The sequence below is a fragment of the Salmo salar genome, chromosome 05, assembly GCF_965601325.2.
Source record: "Salmo salar chromosome 05, fSalSal1, whole genome shotgun sequence".
Classification (NCBI taxonomy): Eukaryota; Metazoa; Chordata; class Actinopteri; order Salmoniformes; family Salmonidae; genus Salmo; species Salmo salar.
In genome coordinates, this window is record NC_138295.1 from 64,481,195 (window position 1) to 64,502,334 (window position 21,140).

Consider the following 21,140-nt stretch of genomic DNA (forward strand, 5'->3'; position numbering starts at 1 on the left):
TGCCGTGAACAAACACAGAAACACATAGGATTATTCCTAACCGAGTCCGACAGAGACACAAACAATGTCTACCTCATCCTCCCATCACAGGGAGCCAGAACAGGGCCACCATGACAGTGCCCCGGGCATCACTACAATAGAACTACAGCGGATTGGCACTGGACTGGTACAGCACTACGTTAGAACAGGGATTGGACAACATTGAGAGCTTGGCACCGCAGTGTCAGTTTGGCTTCAAATCTAGGTTGTGGTTTCTGGTTGAACAGCCAGGTTTTGGTTTAAGGGGTCACTGCTCTTAAACTAGAGGGACGTTCAAATATTTGTGTGGAGCGCAACACAGTGTGCTTGTATTCCTCTCAGGCGTTTTAAGTGATGCCACCATTTCCGCTCTGTTGTGAAAGGAAGTCTTTAGCATTCAGCCAGGAGCCCAGAGAAGAGAGTGAGAAAGAGAGTGAGTGTCGCCTTTTCATTTTGCCAGCCTCAAACTCAAAGCAATTAGTGGAGCCAGATGGCTGTCTGGAATCTGAATAAATAGTTTGAGCATCGACAGAAAAACTCCATAGACGACACACACACACAGACACAGACCTGTGGCAATGCGTCGAGACACAGGGAAGATACCGACCTAAAGAACCAAATTGGTTCTAGCTGAGACTACAGGCAGAAAAACATTCAAACCTTCACACAATGAATCCATTTCGGCTTCATCTCTGCACTGTATTACTGTGGGGAGTGAAGGTCACACGGTTTTACAGTGATAAAATGATGGGCGCGTGCACGCAAGCATGCGTCTCCTCCCACTTTTTGGACCAAACCAGTCTGGTTGAGTCAGCGGGTTCAAAGAATGCAGCCCTTGAGAGCTGGTCTAATGACTTAGTTTCAGCCAGCATGCACATTCCCCAACTGATAACAAACCCTCCCTCTATGTGGTAATACTAAAGCAACACCACATTCCTAAGCCATTACACACTGTATCTGTACGTTTCCTTGACTCTCCCACTCTGTCCAAACTACCCGTAACCACGGCAGCTGGTTCACCTTAGTCAACCAGATGACATATGCAAATCAAACACAGGGGAAGGGGCTTGGGTGTGTGAGTGAAACGTGAGCTAACACACTTCACCTCTCTCCATCTCTACCCTGCTCATGTTGACTCCCATAGCCTAGATACTGTCTGTTATCAGCACTCTTGACATTGAACAGTTTTATCACAACCGAAACGAGACAAACAGCAACACTCAGCAGCTTCCAGGGTGTGCTAACATGTGACACTAGCTAACAGAGGACATTGATAATAAATATACCCACATACATGTCTACATTCAATTACTATTTCTATTCCTTCCATGTACATAATACACAGCAACAAGGTCATCATTTCAAAAATCAAGAAAACTTTAATTGCAACCAAATACAAAAAAAGACAAAATAGAAAGACATGACAAATAGTGACAAATTCTAAAAGGTTACTTTAAAAAATAAAATAAACAAGTTCAGAGAGCGGTGAATAAAAAGCACATTTTGTGGTAAGATTGTTTCGAGTGTGCACTGTACAAAATGGTGCACGGTAAAAGCACATTAAGCCCGTTTTGGCGTAGTAGTCTCAGCAAAGCAGTCGAGAAATAAAGCACTCCAAAAACAAATTATAAAGCACTGCAATAAGAGATAAAAAGATAAGGACTTGTAAAATAAGCATTGATACAGAAGAGAATAAATCCTTCATGCTTGGCGCTGAGAAATACAACACGTGACACCATAAATGATTCATTCTTTATTTTTCTTTCTACTAGATACTGTATTTATACTATGTACACGTCAGGGGGAGCGATGGAGACGACCAGGAAGTTAAGGCGTCGATTAGTCATCAGTGTTTAGAGCCAGGGGAGGACGATGTGGATTATCAACAACAACTAAACAACAACCCAACTCTGTGTTCGCTACAGGTCAGGAACATCACGTCAACTCTCTAAAAGCATTTTGATTTTAAAACCTTTGTGCCAGGCAGTACAAGCGAGGATCAAGAGAAGTACATTCCCAGAAAGCATTTACTTAAAAAATAAATGTGGTAAAAGATTGGCCAATTGGGCATTTATTTTATCAAAGCTTTAAAAACGCAGCCCTCACAGAGAGAGAGAGCAACAGTACAGATGATTCTCAGACAGTGTTCTCAGAACACATGTTCCTTAAATCCCTGACAGTGGGCAAGAGGTGTGTGTGTGTGTGTGTGAGTGTGTGTGTGTGTGGCTCTCTCCCAGTCTCTGGAGAACAGAAGAGTCTGTGAATGTTCTGACAGAGTTCGGACCACTAAGTGTTTGTGTGCATTTGGGGAAGTGTCTCTCCTACTAGTTCCTCCTTTCTGTGTGAGTGAGTGAGTGAGTGAGTGAGTGAGAGAGAGAGAGAGAGAGAGATCAGGCTGCAGGGGACAGTGTACAGTAATATCTCCTCTAACTCCCTATGCTAAGAGACAGAGGGGACAGGAAATGGCCATTCGGGTTACACACCCTGTAGCACTGACAGATGTCCCAAAGCCTCTGAGCCCACACACACACAGCGCTGACTCAGAAACCACACAGATCACTGCCTCTGTGGGAGCTAGTCTATCTGATATATAGTGTGTGTGTTTATGGGTGAAGGGGCAGGTATCTTAAGTATGTTGATTCAGTTTAGTGAACCTGCCAATCCAGTTATTTCAGTCATCATCCTAGCTGAAAAACTAAAATGTTTACATGCATTTCAACTATTGTTCTTGAGATGAACTAGATTCAGCAGTATTTAATAGTTGAAGATGATCTTATACATCCTATACCTTTTCATTGAAGGGTTGTCTATTCAAACAGTTACAATCGGAGTACAGTATTATTGGCTCTGATTGAACTTTGACCTTGGCCAAACCAGGAAGTGAGTTCCACATGACAACATCGACTATACAGCAGTTATTTACACATTGATCAATATCCGCATTTTTTTCACAGGAGTTCGACAAGAAAAATAAAGATCCGTACATATATAGTATACAGATACCTCACACCAAAATATACATACAACTTTCTCCCTTCCCTCCCTCTTCACATCACAAACTGAAGGACATTATCAATATTTCTCCAGAGACACTTCATCACCTTCATACAAATATAACTAGTGGGCATATCCTGTTTTGGTGTTACACACAAGTGCAAAGATTGGAGATGCGTGTTTCTTAGTGGTCATGATAAGTAGTTCACTACAGGCCTCTACGTTGACCTTTTTTAGGAGCACGTGTGTGGCTAAGTTAAAGAAATTAAGGAGCACAGTAAAAAATATGAGGTAATAAAGCTGGAATTCTACATTTTTCTAGGCGCACCGGTGCTCCAAAATTAAAATTCCATGTTGCAAAGCAAAATACTTAGACGCATATGGAAGTAAAATGGTTGCATTTTACTGTATCTATAATGTTTATGCATACTGAGGACTGACAGACTTAGGCTATGGTGTTATCAAGTGCTGATGGTTAGGCGAGTCGCAGTGGGTCAGTATCCATCCATTCCTCCCAGTTCCTTCCTCTCCCCCACTCCAAGGTCAACAGCCACTACAAGAGTTAACGTCATCCTGGAACACTACTGCACATCGCTCTCTCACCAGAGTGTGTGTAATATGTGCGTTTCTCTGTGACCCCATGACCTCTGGCTGGCCGTGACCCAGAAACAGACCCAGGCTTAATGGGCCAATCAGGCTCCTCGCCTGGTCAGGGCAGCCAAGGAAACCCCACAGATTTTTTTTAATTTTTTTTTTAGCTTTATTTAAATGGCAAGTCAGTTAAGAACAAATTCTTATTTTCAATGACGGCCTAGGATCAGTGTGTTAACTGCCTTGTTCAGGGGCAGAACGACAGATTTGTACCTAGTCAGCTCGGGGATTCGATCTTGCAACCTTTCGGTTACTAGTCCAACGCTCTAACCACTAGGCTACGCTGCCGCCCCCTGACTAACCAGGGAACACAATGAATCACAGGGGAGTCATGAGATAGGAATCGTTCAGGGGTTGATTCAGATCTGGGGTATTGCGGGTAGGAAACTAAGGCTCTTCAGGAAGACAGCTGGTTATAGCCTTTCAGTGGTCAACTGTTTGCCTCTAGTGATGTATAATTGTTGTACATGGTGATATTGGCTTGAACAGCCCTCGACTGTCTTGTTAGAAAGACAAATGAGTCACTAAACTATCAGGCTCCGGTCTGTCTGAATCATGAAGGATTATACCCAGAGCTCTGCTAGTCAACATAGGTCCTATAACAGGTCATACACCCCCTGTGTGTGCACAGAATCAATCAATTCATTTATATCTTAATTGGCTACAGATGCAAATATGCCATCATGTATTTGGATTGCTATAGAACCTGACTAATCAACCTATGAAAGCTGAGATGTACAGTGAGCAGGGCATGACTCCACCATGGCTTTCTGAGTCAGGTCTGGCAGGAGGAAGGGGCTACAGTAAGTGGGGTGTTTGACACGTAGGGAGGGAGGCATGAAATACTCCCTCTGCTCTCCCTGTATCCCTGACCTCCACACAGCCCTGTGTAAATCACACACACACACACACACACACACACACACACACACACACACACACACACACACACACACACACACACGGTAGAGAGAGGTGATGGAGAAAGACTGGGGAGGAGAGAGACGGGGAGAGAGAGAGAGAGAGAGAGAAAATGTCCACGTCATAACATCCAAGCGGTGGTCATTTGGTGTGCGTGTGGGCTAAGCTGAGCGGTGACTTCATGGCTCATTAGCAATCAAACTCTTCCTGTCAGGAACACCACAAGAAGAGAGGGATCAAACGGAGGAGAGGAAGAACAGCCCTGCTGTTTCAGAGCCTTTCCTTTGACTCCCTCTATCAATTCATCCTAATCCCTCTCTCCCAGTCTCTCCAGAGATGAGAACAGGTGTACGGTTTCCCTCTATCCATTCCCTCCCTCCTATCAATCCCCCTTTCATGCACTCTTCATCTGGATGACTACCTCCTTCAGTAAGTTGTTTATCATTTCAGAATGTCCCAAACTAAATTCTGTGCCTACTTCCAGTTGGTGGCACAATAGCAGAGAGAAAATGAGGTAGAAAGAGGCGGCCTACTGCAACATAAAGAGTCTGACATTCTACTTAACCACAACTACATCGACCACTTCTGCTGCCAAACTTCCCCTTCCCTTCCCCAGTACTGTCACATGCAGCAGAAACAAGGCTACTGTAGCCGGAACAAACGTTGTCCCACAGGAGAGAGACGAGAATAGCAGGGAGCAGATATCATCGTGACACCCCTTACATTGCTCCTGTGCGTTTAGTGGAGATGAGAGTGAATATTTTAGTGAGGAGTTTCTCTAGCTAGCGAGGGAACGGCTGCATGGAGATGCCATTTTACCCACAAGTCCCTACCGCAATGTGTCTCTCTGGAGGCTTCAATCTCCAAGGTCCCTAAGCTAAGGAAAGGAGGAACACAACAGACAGAGCAGCAATGTGAGGAAGATAGTTTTAGGATTTCTTTCATTTGTTTTGGTAGATAGATACCAAGTGATCCACTTTTCATATTGGGACCAGAGAAAAATATTTGTCTTATCAATATACCAGTCCTCCATCTTGTTTCTGTACATTCCCCTCCCTCAGCCACTTCATTCAGTTCATCTTGCTCCCTCTGTGGGCTGCATTGTTGGTCGTTGTTAATATATTTCAAATGATCCAACAGAGGAGAACCCAACACCACAAACTCCTCTGGAAGGAGGACATTTTCATTCATCCTTTCCTTCTTCCATCCCCCTTCCTCCTCCTCCTCCTCCTCTTCCCATTCTTTCTACACGTACACGGCAGTCCGTGAGATGACCGACCCGTCTCGCTGAGACTCCATGTCGTCATCAAGGTAACCGCCCATGATTCCGTCCTGGTCATGTGGTGGGCGGAGCTGCAGGATGGGCACGCCCCTTCCAAAGTGGTCGTAACTCTCCTCGTCGTCCTCCAGTTGGTCAAACTTCCTCCGCTCTGCCTCGTCCAGCTCGCCGCTCAGCAGGATGTCCTGTGCCGTGGCAACCCCCCCCTCACCACGCCCCCCCAGGTGTAGCGGCACGTGGTGATTGGCCTTGTCAGTCAGGCCATCATGGGCGGAGCCCTCCTTGTAGACGTAGATGGGGCTGTTGTTGCCGCCCACCCCGTTGCCCCCAGCGCCAGCACCTGTCCCGTTCTTGCTCCCCTTCTTGCCGCCACCGAAGATGCGCGACTTTATGTCGTAGGAGCTGTGGTTTGGGTTGCCGCGGTAACCCTGCTGTTGCCGGCGGCTCCGGGTGACCAGGACGGCGATAAGGGCGGCGACGAGGAGGAGGGCCAGAAGGGAGCCAATCACAGCACCTGCCACCACGCCTGCGTTGGAGGGGACCACAGAGGGTTCTGTAGGAAGGAGGGAGGGAGGGAGGGAGGGAGGGAGGGAGGGAGGGAGGGAGGGAGGGAGGGAGGGAGGGAGGGAGGGAGGGAGGGAGGGAGGGAGGGAGGGAGGGAGGGAGGGAGGGAGGAGAGGATGAGACAGGTGGAGGAAAGCAGATTGAGAAAGAAAGCAGATGGAGAGGGAAAGAAAGGGGAAATAAAGAGAGGACAAGAGGGAGGGAGAGAAGAAGAGGAGGGGTTGGATGATGTCAGCAGTCTGCACTGTATTCCACGTGATGTGTTTTTGCATGTGGGAGTGTGTGTGCTGAGGCTCTAACAGCAGTGTTTAATGTCACTGGAATTTCCTACTCCCCCTCTGAGCTGCTCTTGTCCCCATTCCCTCACAAATGCCCTAATAATGTCAGAGCAACATTTCAACAAGGTCTCTGCAACATCAAGGCAACGTGCCAATGACGTCTTCTCCTAAACAGTGTGAGGGCAGTGTGCAGGTTCTCTTTAGTCTCAGCCCCCACCCACAAAATAGCAGAACGATTAAGCAACAACAAAAGACATCCTCTGGAGTCCAGAGGGCAAGAACAGGTGAAGGCCATGCAGGAGGACAGGACAGGAGGATGATAAATGGATGGAGGGATGCAGCCAGGGATGAAGGAGAAGAGGATGCGGGTGGTGGTGACTGACAGAGCAAGACGGCAGAATGACAACTCCTGCTTCAAGCTACTATAATGTAGAACAGGACAGTCCGTCTGCCCCCTCTCCCCTAGCTACTGAACACCCAACTGAGCTCCGTTGTATAAGCCCCGAACAGTGTGTGTGTTTTCCCTCAGTTTGGTCATATTGCAAGGCTCATGACTCCAGACACATCGGCTGGTGAGATTGCTAGTTATTTGCTACCACTCTCTACCCCTCTTCTCACCCATCTCTCCCATCCTCCTCCATCTACTACACCTTCCCTCCCTCTCATGTCCCACACACCACCCCCCTCAGCCCTCACTCTCTCCGTTTTTCTTTCCACACACTGCTCACTTGTACACGAGCAGCGCGCGCACCCCCTACCCCACACAGTAGCTAAACCTTTCCATTGACACATGACAGTGAGACATGGTCCTCCAATCCCTCCTATAATAAAAACACAGGAACTGTACCTGGAGGTGCTAAAGGATGGAGTAGGTACAAGTATCCCCTAAACACTGACACAGGGTTAGGGGCCACATTCATCAAGATTGTCTCAGAGTAAAAGTGCTGATCTAAGATCAGTCCCCCCTTGTCCATGTAATCATTATAAGGCAAAACTGATCCTTGATCAGCAGTGAGATGCTTTATTAACACAGGCCCTGATATATTCTAATCCTCCCAATGGTTAAAGGTTGATTAATGTGGTACTAGATATGTGGTTAGGGGCAAAAAGGTTGGTGTCTGGTCTGAGTAGTACAGCAGAATGCTAGTAGTGCGCTAGAAGAGGACGCTAGAGCGCTAGCAGAGGACGCTAGAGCAAAGGACGCTAGAGCGCTAGCAGAGGACGCTAGAGCAAAGGACGCTAGAGCGCTAGCAGAGGACGCTAGAGCAAAGGACGCTAGAGCGTTAGCAGAGGACGCCAGAGCAGAGGACACCAGAGCGCTAGCGCAGAGGACCCTAGAGCGCTAGAGCAGAGGACGCTAGAGCAGAGGACGCTAGAGCAGAGGACGCTAGAGCAGAGGACGCTAGAGCAGAGGACGCTAGAGCAGAGGACGCTAGAGCAGAGGACGCTACAGCACTAGAGCAGAGGACGCTACAGCACTAGAGCAGAGGACGCTACAGCACTAGAGCAGAGGAAGCTCGCACGAGCGGAGCTCAGCCAGAGCACAGGAAGCTACAGCACTAGAGCACAGGAAGCTACAGCAGAGGACACCAGAGTGCTAGCGCAGAGGACGCTGGAGCACAGGACGCTGGAGCACAGGACGCTACAGCACAGCACGCTACAGCACAGGACGCTACAGCACAGGACGCTACAGCACAGGACGCTACAGCACGCTACAGCACAGGACGCTACTGCTCGTGCAGAGTACGCTAGAGCACTAAAGCACAGGATGCTAGAGCACAGGATGCTACAGCGCTAGAGCAGAGGACGCTATTGCAGAGGACACCAGAGTGCTGGAGCAGAGGACGCTAGAGCAGAGGATGCTAGAGCGCTAGAGCACAGGACGCTAGAGTGCTAGCACAGGATGCTAGAGCACAGGCCGCTAGAGCGTTAGCAGAGGACGCTAGAGCGCTAGCAGAGTGCGAGGAGTGCTAGCAGGAGAATGGCGCGCAAGATGGCGGTCAGTGCTGATAATTTGTTTTGGTAGCTGAAGGAATTATTGGATTTCCTTACCAAATTATGACCATTGGATTATTTCTACAGTCATAAAACCCTGTATGAATATGGTTTAGTTTATTTACCAAAGTAATTGATTACTTTCTGCAAGTTATTCACCTCTAAAACGAAGTTTGCGACAACACTAGATAGCCTGATAAGTTAGCTAGCTCAAAAACTAGCTTGTCGAACGTACATGGAAACTGCCACGACCAGAACCAAAAGGAAAGAAATGGAGAGATCGTCAGATGGACAATTAACCACAAAAGATAGTATGATTTTGGGTACTCCTCTTCAGAATGTAACTGTGGGGGGAAATACTGCAATGGGTGATGAAAATGCGGTGAGCACGGACAACAATGCTCACATCTTGCGCCCCTCCAGTCCCCAGCTCAGGCCTTTACCTTACGACCCCGGCACTCCAGTCAAGCCCCAGGGGAAAAAGATGAGGCCAAGAGGGTATGTCACTTCTTGAGATGCAAAACAATATTGTAATGCTTTTGACAGCAAATATAGATGAAAGTGCAAATGGCTTGGAGGTCATGGTTAGGGAGAATACAATGAAAATTGAGGCCATTAAAATCTGTTGACTTTATCTTTGGAGAAGTGAAAACCCTCAAAAGTGACATGAAGAAAGTGGAAGTTATCTGCCAGGAAAATGAAAAGAAGGTGGCTGAACTTGAGCAAAAGGTGAATGAGGCGGAGAGATACCAGCACAGGTGGAACCTGAGGCTCCATGGAATTCCAGAGCAGGCGGGTGAGGACATCAAATGCAGAGTTGTTGACATCTGTGGAGCTGTCATTCCCAAATCAAAAGCCAAACTTCAGGAAAATGTAGACATCGTCCATCGTTTGGGAAGACTTAAGGATCAACACAAGAGACCGAGGACAACCATCATCCGGTTCACCAACAGATCAACATGGGATCTTCTTTGGAGGCGAGCAAAGAATTGTGAATTCCTCAAAAAAAATTGAGGTTCATGGAGGATCTGACCTCAGCAGACAAAGTGACAAGAGAGAAACTGTGGCAGATGGTGGCTGCAGCTCAAAAGGCAGAAAACGGAAATGTATTTATATTTTCATTTTTTTAGTTATATATTTCTTTTAATGTTTTTATTTATTTTTTATTTTATTTTATTTTTATTTATTTTTATTTTTTAAATCGGTGCAAGAGTGCTCATCGATGGGAAAGAAATGCGGCCAAATCAGAACATTTGAGTGAGAGCCAGAGTCTAACTCGGACAGAACTGTCAGGCCAAAAAAAACTGATTACCAGGTGAAAAGCAGCCTTTTATTATAAAAATGTACACAAACACTTGAATGAGAAAAGGCTGACCTGAGAACTGGTAAACTAAACACTAACTATAGGTGAATAACTGCTTATTGTAAAGTCTACAAAATGTCTCCCCATTGTGGGAGTAACAATACTTCAGTAATTTTATGACCAATATTTTTTTTTTTTTGGGGGGGGGGGGGAAGAGGTTAATAATGGGATGGAAATCCTTTTCAGTTACATATCCTTAGGAAAAGCTTATATTAGCATAACAAGGTTGTTGGTTGAAGTTTATGTCTTTATCTCTTTGTTCAATTAATGTCAGGGGTATTCGTCATTTACTCAAGCGTAAGGCTGTTTTCCTTTATTGCAAACGGTTTAATGCAGACTTTTACTTTTTACAAGAGACTCATGCTTGTTCTTCCGATCTATCTTTTTGGAAAAATCAATGGGGTAACGATATCTGGTTATCATATGGCAACAACCACTCTGCAGGTGTAGCAGTTTTAAGAGGTGCATTTAAAGGGAAGGTCATCAGTAGTAAGACTCACCACTCTGGACGTTGGTTAATTTAACAGTCAATTTCAACAGTGAAATGTTTTTATTAGGGAATATTTATGCATCCAACAACAAACCAAACAACAGGATATTATTTCAAGAATTTGAAGAAGATAGAGTTATAGGTGTATTTCAGGATATCAAAATTATCTTAGGTGGAGATTTTAATTCTGTATCTAATGTGATGATTGACAGATATCCCCCTCCTAACAGATCCTGCATAGTTAATCCTGAGTTTAATAACCTATGTCTTGGATTAGTTGATATTTGGAGACCTAAATATCCTGAGAAAAAGGAATTCACTTGGAGTAACAAGGACATGTCCAGACAGTCAAGAATTGACTTCTGGTTGATTTCTAATTCATTAGATAATTCTGTAGTCAAGGTATCAATTGAACCATCAAGTCTTACTGATCATAAAGTTATATTCTTATCTTTAAATATTAATGGATCTGAAGTTAAACCGAATCGGAGTTATTGGAAACACAATAGTAGACTGTTGGAAGATGATAATTTCAAGATGGATGCCAAAGATATTATACAAGACAATTGGAGGAAAGCCCAACTATTTAAGTCTTATGGGAAATATTGGGAATTAATGAAGTACGAAATAAGACAAACCAACATGAAGAGAGGTAAAGAAATTGCTGAACTTAAAAGATTGAGGGAAGATAACTTGTTAAGGAAATACTTTCTCTAATGTCTATGGAGGACCTTGATGAAGAAGGAAAGGGTCAGTTATTCTCTTTACAACTAGAAATGGACCGAATGTATAAAGAGAGCAAAAGGGGCATTTGTAAGATCAAGAAGGAGATGGTTGGAGGAAGGTGAAAAAAATACAAAATACTTTTACAATTTAGAAAGAATTCTGAATTGACATCTCAATTCAGCTCAATATAGATGGCAAAGAACATTTTAAAAACGATATTTCAAAATATGTTTAGTAATTCTATGGTAACCTTTATACCAGTGATGCCTGTCCTACTAGTGACATATCTGCCTTTCTAGACAGTCAAAGACTGTGCAAAATTCATAGATGAAGACTTCCAAAAGTCTTGTGATGAAATTATTTCTATTACTGAAATAAAAAAATGTATCAGCAAGTTAAAAGAGAACAAATCTCCAGGGAATGATGGCATTATCAGTGAATTCTATAAATATTTTCAGGAGGATATTATTGAATTTATATTTCATGTTTTTAACCTGTTTAGGATAGGGGCAGTCTTTTCACGGCCGGATAAAAAAACGTACCCGATTTAATCTGGTTATTACTCCTGCCCAGAAACTAGAATATGCATATAATTGTTTGATTTGGATAGAAAACACCCTAAAGTTTCTAAAACTGTTTGAATGGTGTCTGAGTATAAGAGAACTCATATGTTAGGCCAAAACCTGAGAAGATTCCATACAGGAAGTGCCCTCTCTGACCATTTCTTGTCCTTCTATAGCCTCTTTATGGAAAACAGAGGATCTCTGCTGTAACGTGACATTTTCTAAGGCTCCCATAGGCTCTCAGAAGGCGCCAGAACGGGGAATGATGACTCTGCAGTCCCTGGGCGAAAAACAGTAGGGGATTTGGAAAGTGGTCGATCTGAGAACAATGACACGGGCGTGCGTGCATGTGACGAGACCATTTTCTTCTTTCAGTGTTTGAACGGATACAACGTCTCCCGGTCGGATTATTATCGCTATTTTACGAGAAAAATCGCATAAAAATTGATTTTAAACAGCGTTTGACATGCTTCGAAGTACGGCAATGGAATATTTAGAATTTTTTGGGCACGATATGCGCCGGCGCGTCACCCTTCGGATAGTGTCTTCAACGCAAGAACAAAACGCCGCTATTTGGATATAACTATGGATTATTTGGAACCAAAACAACATTGGGTGTTGAAGTAGAAGTCCTGGGAGTGCATTCTGACGAAGAACAGCAAAGGTAATCCAATTTTTCTTATAGTAAATATGAGTTTGGTGAGTGCCAAACTTGGTGGGTGTCAAATTAGCTAGCCTGTGATGGCCATTAAATGAAGTGGGCAGAGAACAAACCCCTTTTCACATTATTTAAGATAGAAATATTATTTTAAAATGATCAGTAAATGTAAAAACAAAAAAGCAATACGCACCATAAAAGTATTTAACAAATTGAAAATGAATCTTGATATGTAATACCCCTCCCTGTCTGTTAGGTTTTGTACTCTTGTTTGTATATTTCAGTTTTTTTTAGTATTTGTTGTGTTCATAATAAAAAAATAAAAAAAATATATATATTTTTTTAAATAAAATAAAAAAGAAGAGTGCTAGCAGAGGACAGCAGTGTTGTGTCCCAAGGTTTCACTAAACAGCTTCCTGTAAAGGAATGCTTCCTCTCCCACGGTGTTTGGCCTTTTAAACAGCATGGGACAAGCTCTCACCAGCATGATCACACACACACACACACACACACACACACACACACACACACACACACACACACACACACACACACACACACACACACACACACACACACACACACACACACACACACACACACACACACCTTATGTTTTACTATCCTTGTGGGGACACAAAATGGATTTCCATTCAAAATCCAATTTTCCCTAACCCTTAAGCTTAAAATAGCTTTTGTCCTCGCGAGGATGTGGGAGATGTCCCCACAAGAGAGAATTTTCCTTACACACACACACACACACACAGGGGAGATGCTTCTCCCAGTCAGGCAGTAAACACACTGAGCACAATGCCTTGGGAAGAACGGTACACAATCCTCTCAATGAAAAATGCACTCATATCTCCCTCGCTCTCACTGACGCAACGCAGTTTCTCTGGACCCCCGCAAGGTCAGCCCCCCCCCCAAATATAATCAAATGTGTCAGCCAGAGAGCCACTCACAAAGTATAGACAACCAATCACTGTCCATGATGCTGAAATTATCTATGCAGCTGCCTATCAAAACGATGATAGGTTACATGCCCTGGCACCACAGAAAGCCTATAACTTAATGGATGAATGTTTATTGAAGGCCTATATTTGGTCGTCATTTTCTCACGTTAAACCTAACATTTCACGAAGCTATACACGTTGTCGTAGGGCGTCCATTTAGACTGCTGTCTGGCGGCAAGAATGTAATTACTTGTTCAGTAATTAAAAGTTGGAAATTCAAACATTGCAGATGGTAAAATACATTTTCAATACAACAGCATACTAAATCAGCAACCAATTGATGTATTCATTTGATATACAACTGTCCTGTATATCCTACCTGAACCTGCATGACATGAGCTATTGCTCGCGCTCTCTCCCAGCTTGGATAGAATGTTTGTGTGTAAAACCAGTCTTAATGCCAATCTCTTTTTTTTGCTCTATGTAGAGGCCTATAGTAGCTACAGTATGCGGCTGCGTCGGCTTGCATTTTTGTGTGCAAATGTTCTCACCACGGCCTGTAGGTCCAGGTTACAGACCCAACTGTTTTCTATACTGAGTATTGACAACCCAGACAGTTTTTCTGCGACATTGTGCATTATATGTCCATTGCGCTGCACACAATTTAAACTTAGTCTTGAATGGTGCATAGCAAGATATACCAGAGATCAGGGACTGTTAATAAAAGCAAACACACAACTCAAATGTCAGCCCACCAGTATGAAGAAAATCACAACACGCTTTTTTTGTTTGTGCCCTCAAGGACTTTTGTCCGCTCAAGATAAATTTGTTTGCATCTGCCAATTTATTGGCTATCCAGTATCCAGACGACCTGTCCCAGAGCTTCCTATTCAGTTCATCTCTTTCCGTAACCCATTGAGTCCGGCAATTAAGGAGAATGCGAGAGGCTAAAATAAATATGCTTCAAATCTAGCAGTTCTGCAACACCACTCCCTTCTGCCCAGTTCCCCTCATCTTGCTACGGCAATCAAGTTGTTTATAACCATCCCTGTAACTGTCGCTTCTGCGAAGAGATCGTTTTCTAAACTAAAACTCATAAAGACCTACTTAAGAAGCATTAGGCTCTCGATCAGACATACGTTTTTTTAACTCCTGAGTAAGTTCCACTCACTGCACTGGCGCCGTCGTAGCCTTGACAATGGCATTTGTTCACTGATATCCCCTTATACTTTCAATCAGTTCATTTCTTTTTCAAGGCCTGAGGCACTTTGGTCAGTCACATTCTTGAAGGCCAAGAAACAAATGCTTAGCTTCCTAGTACATTAAAAAGATTCTTAATGACTTTTTAAAGGGTTACTGTCACAATTATTTATGTCAGACAGGCGCATGGGCCCCCAGAGCTCGTTGGCCCCCAGGGCTGTCCAGCCAAAAAGAAAGAAAGAACCCCAGAAAGTACACTATGCATCGCTCAAGCACAAAAACCACTGGCTGAGGAAAATGATGCTTTTTATAGATTGTGTCATGCACGACCATAAGCTCCAAGTAACCGCAAGTAATGAGAGAGATGGGGCGGAAATAAAGCCTGCTGCCGCCCGCCTCCTAAAGACATGCAGCAGCCCCCCAACGCGCGCACGCACACACACACACACACACACACACACACACACACACCACTCAGTGGTGCATGGGCATATATTACATTACATCATGGGAGAAGACTGATTGGTTGGTTTCTTCACAGAGAGAGAGATGGTGAGTTAGCAGCAGTACTGAATGTGACTTATTGAATGGTCTTATACATGTCTCTGGTCTTGATCATGTCTTACTGAGGGGTGGAGGGATGGCAGAGGGCAGTCAGGCCTGGAGGCTGGAGAGGAACAGACTACATTAGATCTGTTGCTCTTCTCTGTACGCATGGCCAGAGACCGACTGACTGACAGACCGGGAGGAAAAAGGAACGAAGGAGATGCATCCTCTGAAGGAGGGCTGACACCACTACAGGGGAATATGTGAAATAGGAAGGATGCAGGTTAACTCATTACGAGGGGCTGATTTAGACAGGATACCATTGCAGGGTATTGCAGGGGAAACAGAAAGGAAAAAGGTTTGTCTGAACGGGTAGGGAAGGATTTTGATGTAACACCAGTGCATGGGAATATTGGAGAGACCAGCTCTGGAGACAGTGGTGATGTCAGAAAGTGGGTTAGCTAACTGCGGCGGAGCTGGATCCAGTACAGGATCAGGGGAGCTAAGCAGTGATTAAGAGAGCAGGTATTAAGAGAAGGAGAGACCAGCTCAGCAGGATGAGATATGGTAAGGGGGATGAGACAGCGGTATGAGAGAGAAAGGAAGGGAGATGGAGAGAGAGAGAGAATGGGATGAGAGGGAGAGGGGTGAGAGTGGAGATAGGAAGAATGAGAGGGACAGGGTGAGAGGGAGAGAGGGGAAAGGGAGACTGCCTCAGTGCTGTGGGTTGGTATTTGAGAGAGAGACAGAGAGAGGGCTAACGGCATGTCTCTCCACTGAGCACAGATCAGTACAGCACTGTAGGAGCCTGATAGGAACACTGACAGAGGACCGGACCAGGGGCAGGGACACAGACAGATCCCAGATCAGCTCGTAACCCTGTGCAGGGCTCTCTGCGTCAGTTGTCACACAGCTGGGGGCAGGACAGGAGCAGCAGCAGGACAGGAGCCTGCTCTAGCCTGGTGCAGACGCTGGCCATTTCACGGCCACGGCCCCTCTCAGCCCTGGTTGGACACAGCTCCACTGCATTAGCACTCCATCTGTATTCACACTTGCTCTCTCTCTCTCCGTCTCAGTTCTTCTCTGTGTGGGCCTGCACTCAGTTCATTCATCCCCCTTTTACTGTCTTTCTCACTGAGGGGGAATGACAGGAGAAAAGAAGAAAGGAGGGAGATGACAGGACAAGGGAGGGGAGTAGAGCTGACACGGTAAAAATCTGTCGTTCTGCCCCTGAGCAAGGCAGTTAACCCACTGTTCCCAGGGGCCGATGACGTGGATGTCGTTTAAGGCAGACCCCCGCACCTCTCTGATTCAGAAGGGTTGGGTTAAATGCAGAAGACACATTTCAGTTGAATGCATTCAGTTGTACAACTGACTAGGCATCCACCTTTCCCTATAGCAGGAGAGAGTAGATGAATGGGGAGGGAGTAAGAGGGAAAGAATTTAGGGGTGATGGACCAAAGAGGAGAGAGAGGAGGACAGGAAATCATTCTGGGAGACCGGAAAGGACAGCAGAGTTTATGGGAGACAGGATAGTGAGGGGGAGGAGAGGGAGAACAGAAGAGAGGGAGTTAAGAAGGAGAAGCAGCCAGGAGCTGAAGCAGCAGAGGCCGACTGATCCGCTCAGAGAGGATCGAGAGAGACTACACTACACACTCACAGTACTGTCAGCCTGCTCGCTCTCACACACACACTAATCAGAGAGAGAAAATGGAGGGGGTGATAGTGGTAGAGAAGAAGCAGTGCCATAGGTTCCCATAGGGGTTTTAAATGGCATTCCCCTCTCACCCCCTCCTTATTCTAAGAGCAGCCACTCTCGCTCTCTCCATCTCACTCGTTCAATCACCCCTTTTTCTCCCCTCCTCCCGCTACCTCCCTCCCCCCAGCAACCTGCCCTGTACCCATACCCAGCCCTGTACCCATACCTGTACCCATACCCAGCCCTGTACCCATACCCAGCCCTGTACCCATACCCAGCCCTGTACACATACCCAGCCCTGTAATACCCTGTGGGCCTGCATGGGGACGTCCATTATGTTCCAGAAAGATGCTAGTGGCCCATCAGAGAGAACACATTAGTACCATGGGGAGGTGCGGGACAGAGCGGGGGAGGTGCGGGACAGAGCGGGGGAGGTGCGGGACAGAGCGGGGGAGGTGCGGGACAGAGCGGGGGAGGTGCGGGACGGAGGGAAGAGAGGTGGCTTTTAAAACCTTCACTAGTGAATTGCCCTTTTTATCCATTTGTCCTGCATTCCCCCGTGGCAGCACAAAACGACTTCAGGTAAAGTGCATATCAGGGGGGCGGATTTATTTTTTTATGAGAGAGAGAGAGAGAGAGAGAGAGAGCGCAAGGTGGAACTCGTGGAGGGGATAGACGGACGAAGTGTTCTTTATTTAAACGGGCGCGGTCGACCGAACATCTCTTTCAAGTGGTAGTGGTTGTCTAGTCCCAGTACACAACAAGTAGATAGCAAGGTTGAGTTTCAGTCCAGTCCAACGCAAACCGTACCCTCAAACAAACCCTGCCAGTGTGTGGAGACCTGAAACTGTCTCTGATGATGCAATCCATTCTACCAGTAGATGAACAGACGAGTAGAGCTCAAACATCACAGCTAGGATCCATAGGTATGAACAGAAGGAGAGGATTGCATGCAAACAAGGAGGGATGGGTGATAAGGTTTCAAAGGGTAGAGGATGGATAGATGGAAAACCCAAACGGAGGAATAGAGGCCCAGTAAACTGCCCCCCAACCACTAACCCCAGGGACAGAGCATGCTTCTCTCCCTGACTACAGGCAAGCATCACCACACCCTCTGTGTGTGTGTGTGTGTGTGTGTGTGTGTGTGTGTGTGTGTGTGGTGTGTGTGTGTGTGTGTAACCCAGCATGCCTGCATGTGTAGTAAGTGTGTTTTCAGGTGTGTGTCCAGGTGTGTTTGTAGCATAGTATGCACATGTGTATGATTACAGTCATTTCAGGTGTGTGTGGACTCACCTCTGACCATAACAGTGACCTGGTCCTTGCCGGTGCCCAGGCGGTTCTTGACCTCGCAGACAAAGGTTGTGTTGGCCTGCTCGTCCACCTTCAGCACGGTCAGCACGTTTTCTTTTACCTGCACTGTGTCTGGCATCTGACCAGTCATACTGAGGGTAGAGGGAGAGGAGGGGAGGAGGAGAGGGTGGAAAACATAAGTATTGGAACCTGGCCCAGATCCCCCTACTTCCAACTGACCTTTTCATACCTAGAAATACAAGTAAATTATTATGGAGGAGTCCGTCAGGTCACTGCATGGCTTATTGTTTCTACTGGGGTTAAACTCCACTATGGAAAGTTACACCATTTCTCCATCATCAAGATAAGAGGCCAGTGGCTGTGGAGTTGATCATTATTATTATCATAATACTATCTGTGGTTTATAGTGGCCTTGTGGATAGAGTGATAATTAAAGAAGGAGAGAGCGAGCGAGACCGGGATACAGACTGACAAAGAGACAGGCACTCACGTTTTCCATGTGATGGTGGTAGGGATGGGGTTGGCAGTAGCCTGACAGGTCAGAGCCACGTTGGTCCGACCCATGTACCAGTTATCATCATAGCCCACGATGGTCACCTGTGGGGGGTCTGAGAGAGGGAGGTTAATTAGTGGGACTTCCTACACAGAGAAAATAATTATATTCGGATGCATATTCATGACAACATTAAAAAGGTCTGAGAATACGCTCTGCATGAGTAAGTGCGTGTGTGTTATGCATGTGTGCACCAGTGTGTGCAGTGGCCTTACATTCGATGGCCAGTTTCATCAGGAAGCTCTCAGGCTTGGCCTGGGTCCGATGGGACACCAAACAGCTGATGTCTTTGCCGTTGTCTGCTGCTGTGGGAACCAGCATGTACTGGCTGGATACCGTCACGGTGTTGTCAGCGCCCGCCGTAGAGGCAGAGGTAGCGTTGCCGTTGACAGCCGTCACCCATGTAATCTGGGCAGCAGGACGACCGTCGGCCGACTCACAGCGGGCCACGACAACTGGCTTGGCTCCCGCGGCGACAGTGGAGGCTATCACTGTTACCCCGGAGGCAGAGTTCCTGGGTTTGGCTGATGAAGGGAAGAGAGAATAATTAATGAATACCAATATTGATAAACGACTAGACCGGCGAAAACAAGACAGACTTTAACTGTTTGTTCCTTCCCTCCCTCTCTCCGTGGCTGTTGAATGTGAGTAGAGCAATCAGGACTAGAGCCGACACCAAGCATGACAAGCAGCCGGATCAATAAAACGCCAGAGGGGAGAGACGGGAGCTGTGCCCAGGTTAGAGCAATGATTCTAACGCATTAACAGAAACACAATTGATCTGACAATACCACTTCTAATAGCAATTAAGCTGCATGGACTGGGTAAAGGTCGGAGGAGGCACGAGAGCATACACAGATAGATAATAGAACATGGATACTTGAGGTCGACCTATTAGGATTTTTCAACACCGATACCGATTATTGGAAGGCCAAAACACCCGATGCCGATTAAAAATCGGCCGATTTTTTTAACAATGTATTTATTTGTAATAATGACAATTACAACAATACTGAATGAACACTTATTTCAACTTAATATATCAATAAAATCAATTTAGCCTCAAATAAATTATGAAACATGTTCAATTTGGTTTAAATAATGCAAAACAAAGTGTTGGAGAAGAAAATAAAAGTGCAATATGTGCCATGTAAGAAAGCTAACGTTTAAGTTCCTTGCTCAGAACATGGGAACATATGAAAGCTGGTGGTTCCTTTTAACATGAGTCTTCAATATTCCCAGGTAAGAAGTTTTAGGTTATAGTTATTATAGGAATTATAGGACCATTTCTCTCTATACGATTTGTATTTCATATACCTTTGACTATTGGATGTTCTTATAGGCACTTTAGTATTGCCAGTGTAACAGTATAGCTTCCGTCCCTCTCCTCGCTCCTACCTGGGCTCGAACCAGGAACACAACAGCCACCCTCGAAGCAGCGTTACCCACGCAGAGCAAGGGGAACAACTACTCCAAGTCTCAGAGCGAGTGACGTTTGAAACACTATTAGCGCGCACCCCGCTAACTAGCTAGCCATTTCACATCGGTTACACCAGCCTAATCTTGGGAGTTGATAGGCTTGAAGGGGTGGGTATAATTTGTGGAACGTTCCAACAGGAATCTGTTCCAAAAAACGTAAAGTAAAAGGTTGCCAACCAACAACGCATACAAAGTAGCAACGCATACAAACCTAGCTAACTAGCTGCCGAATAGGCATCAACTCACCACGTAGCTTATTCTTAATGTTTGTCCATAGGGAACCAGCATGAGGACAGACATTTTTCGTAATAAACGTGATGAGTGAAAAACGCAATGAAATAGACCACTCCCTACCCGGTATCTTATTCTGCCGCTATACAACTTTGTATGCGTTGTTTTTTGGCAACCTTGTTATTTACAAAGTTTTTGAGCCAGGCGGCCCCAACTGTTGCATATACCCTGACTGCGTGCAATGAACGCAAGAGAAGTGACAATATTGCCTGCTAACATGAAATTGTAACTAAATATGCACGTTTAAAAATATATACTTGTGTATTGGTTTTAAAGAAAGGCATTGATGTTTATGGTTTGGTACATTGGTGCAACGACAGTGCTTTTTTCGCAAATGCGCTTGTTAAATCAACACCCGTTTGTCTTAGTAGGCTGTGATTCAATGAGAAATTAACAGGCACCGCATCGATTATATGCAACGCAGGACACGTTAGATAAACTAGTAATATCATCAACCATGTGTAGTTAACTAGTGATTATGTTAAGATTGATTGTTTTTTATAAGATAAGTTTAATGCTAGCTAGCAACTTACCTTGGCTTCTTGCTGCCCTCGCGTAACAGGTAGTCAGCCTGCCATGCAGGCTCCTCGTGGAGTGCAATGTAAGGC

At 45.4% G+C, this 21,140-nt stretch overlaps 1 protein-coding gene across 3 annotated transcripts in view; it reads right to left on the minus strand.

The window, feature by feature from the left end:
- Positions 1-21,140, minus strand: part of si:ch73-22o12.1 (poliovirus receptor) — a 79,723-nt gene that overhangs the window by 18,940 nt on the left and 39,643 nt on the right. For 2 of the 3 annotated variants that reach the window (XM_014201011.3, XM_014201009.3), the window contains exons 4-7: positions 18,978-19,286; positions 18,700-18,817; positions 18,192-18,340; positions 1,375-6,416 (exon numbers count right to left, since the gene is read on the minus strand). In XM_014201011.3, the coding sequence (XP_014056486.1) occupies positions 5,830-6,416; positions 18,192-18,340; positions 18,700-18,817; positions 18,978-19,286 (1,163 nt within the window). In that variant the 3' untranslated portion in view covers positions 1,375-5,829. Of the gene's footprint in view, positions 1-1,374; positions 6,417-18,191; positions 18,341-18,699; positions 18,818-18,977; positions 19,287-21,140 lie in introns of those variants that run through there. The other variant, XM_014201010.2, reaches the window with a different exon arrangement.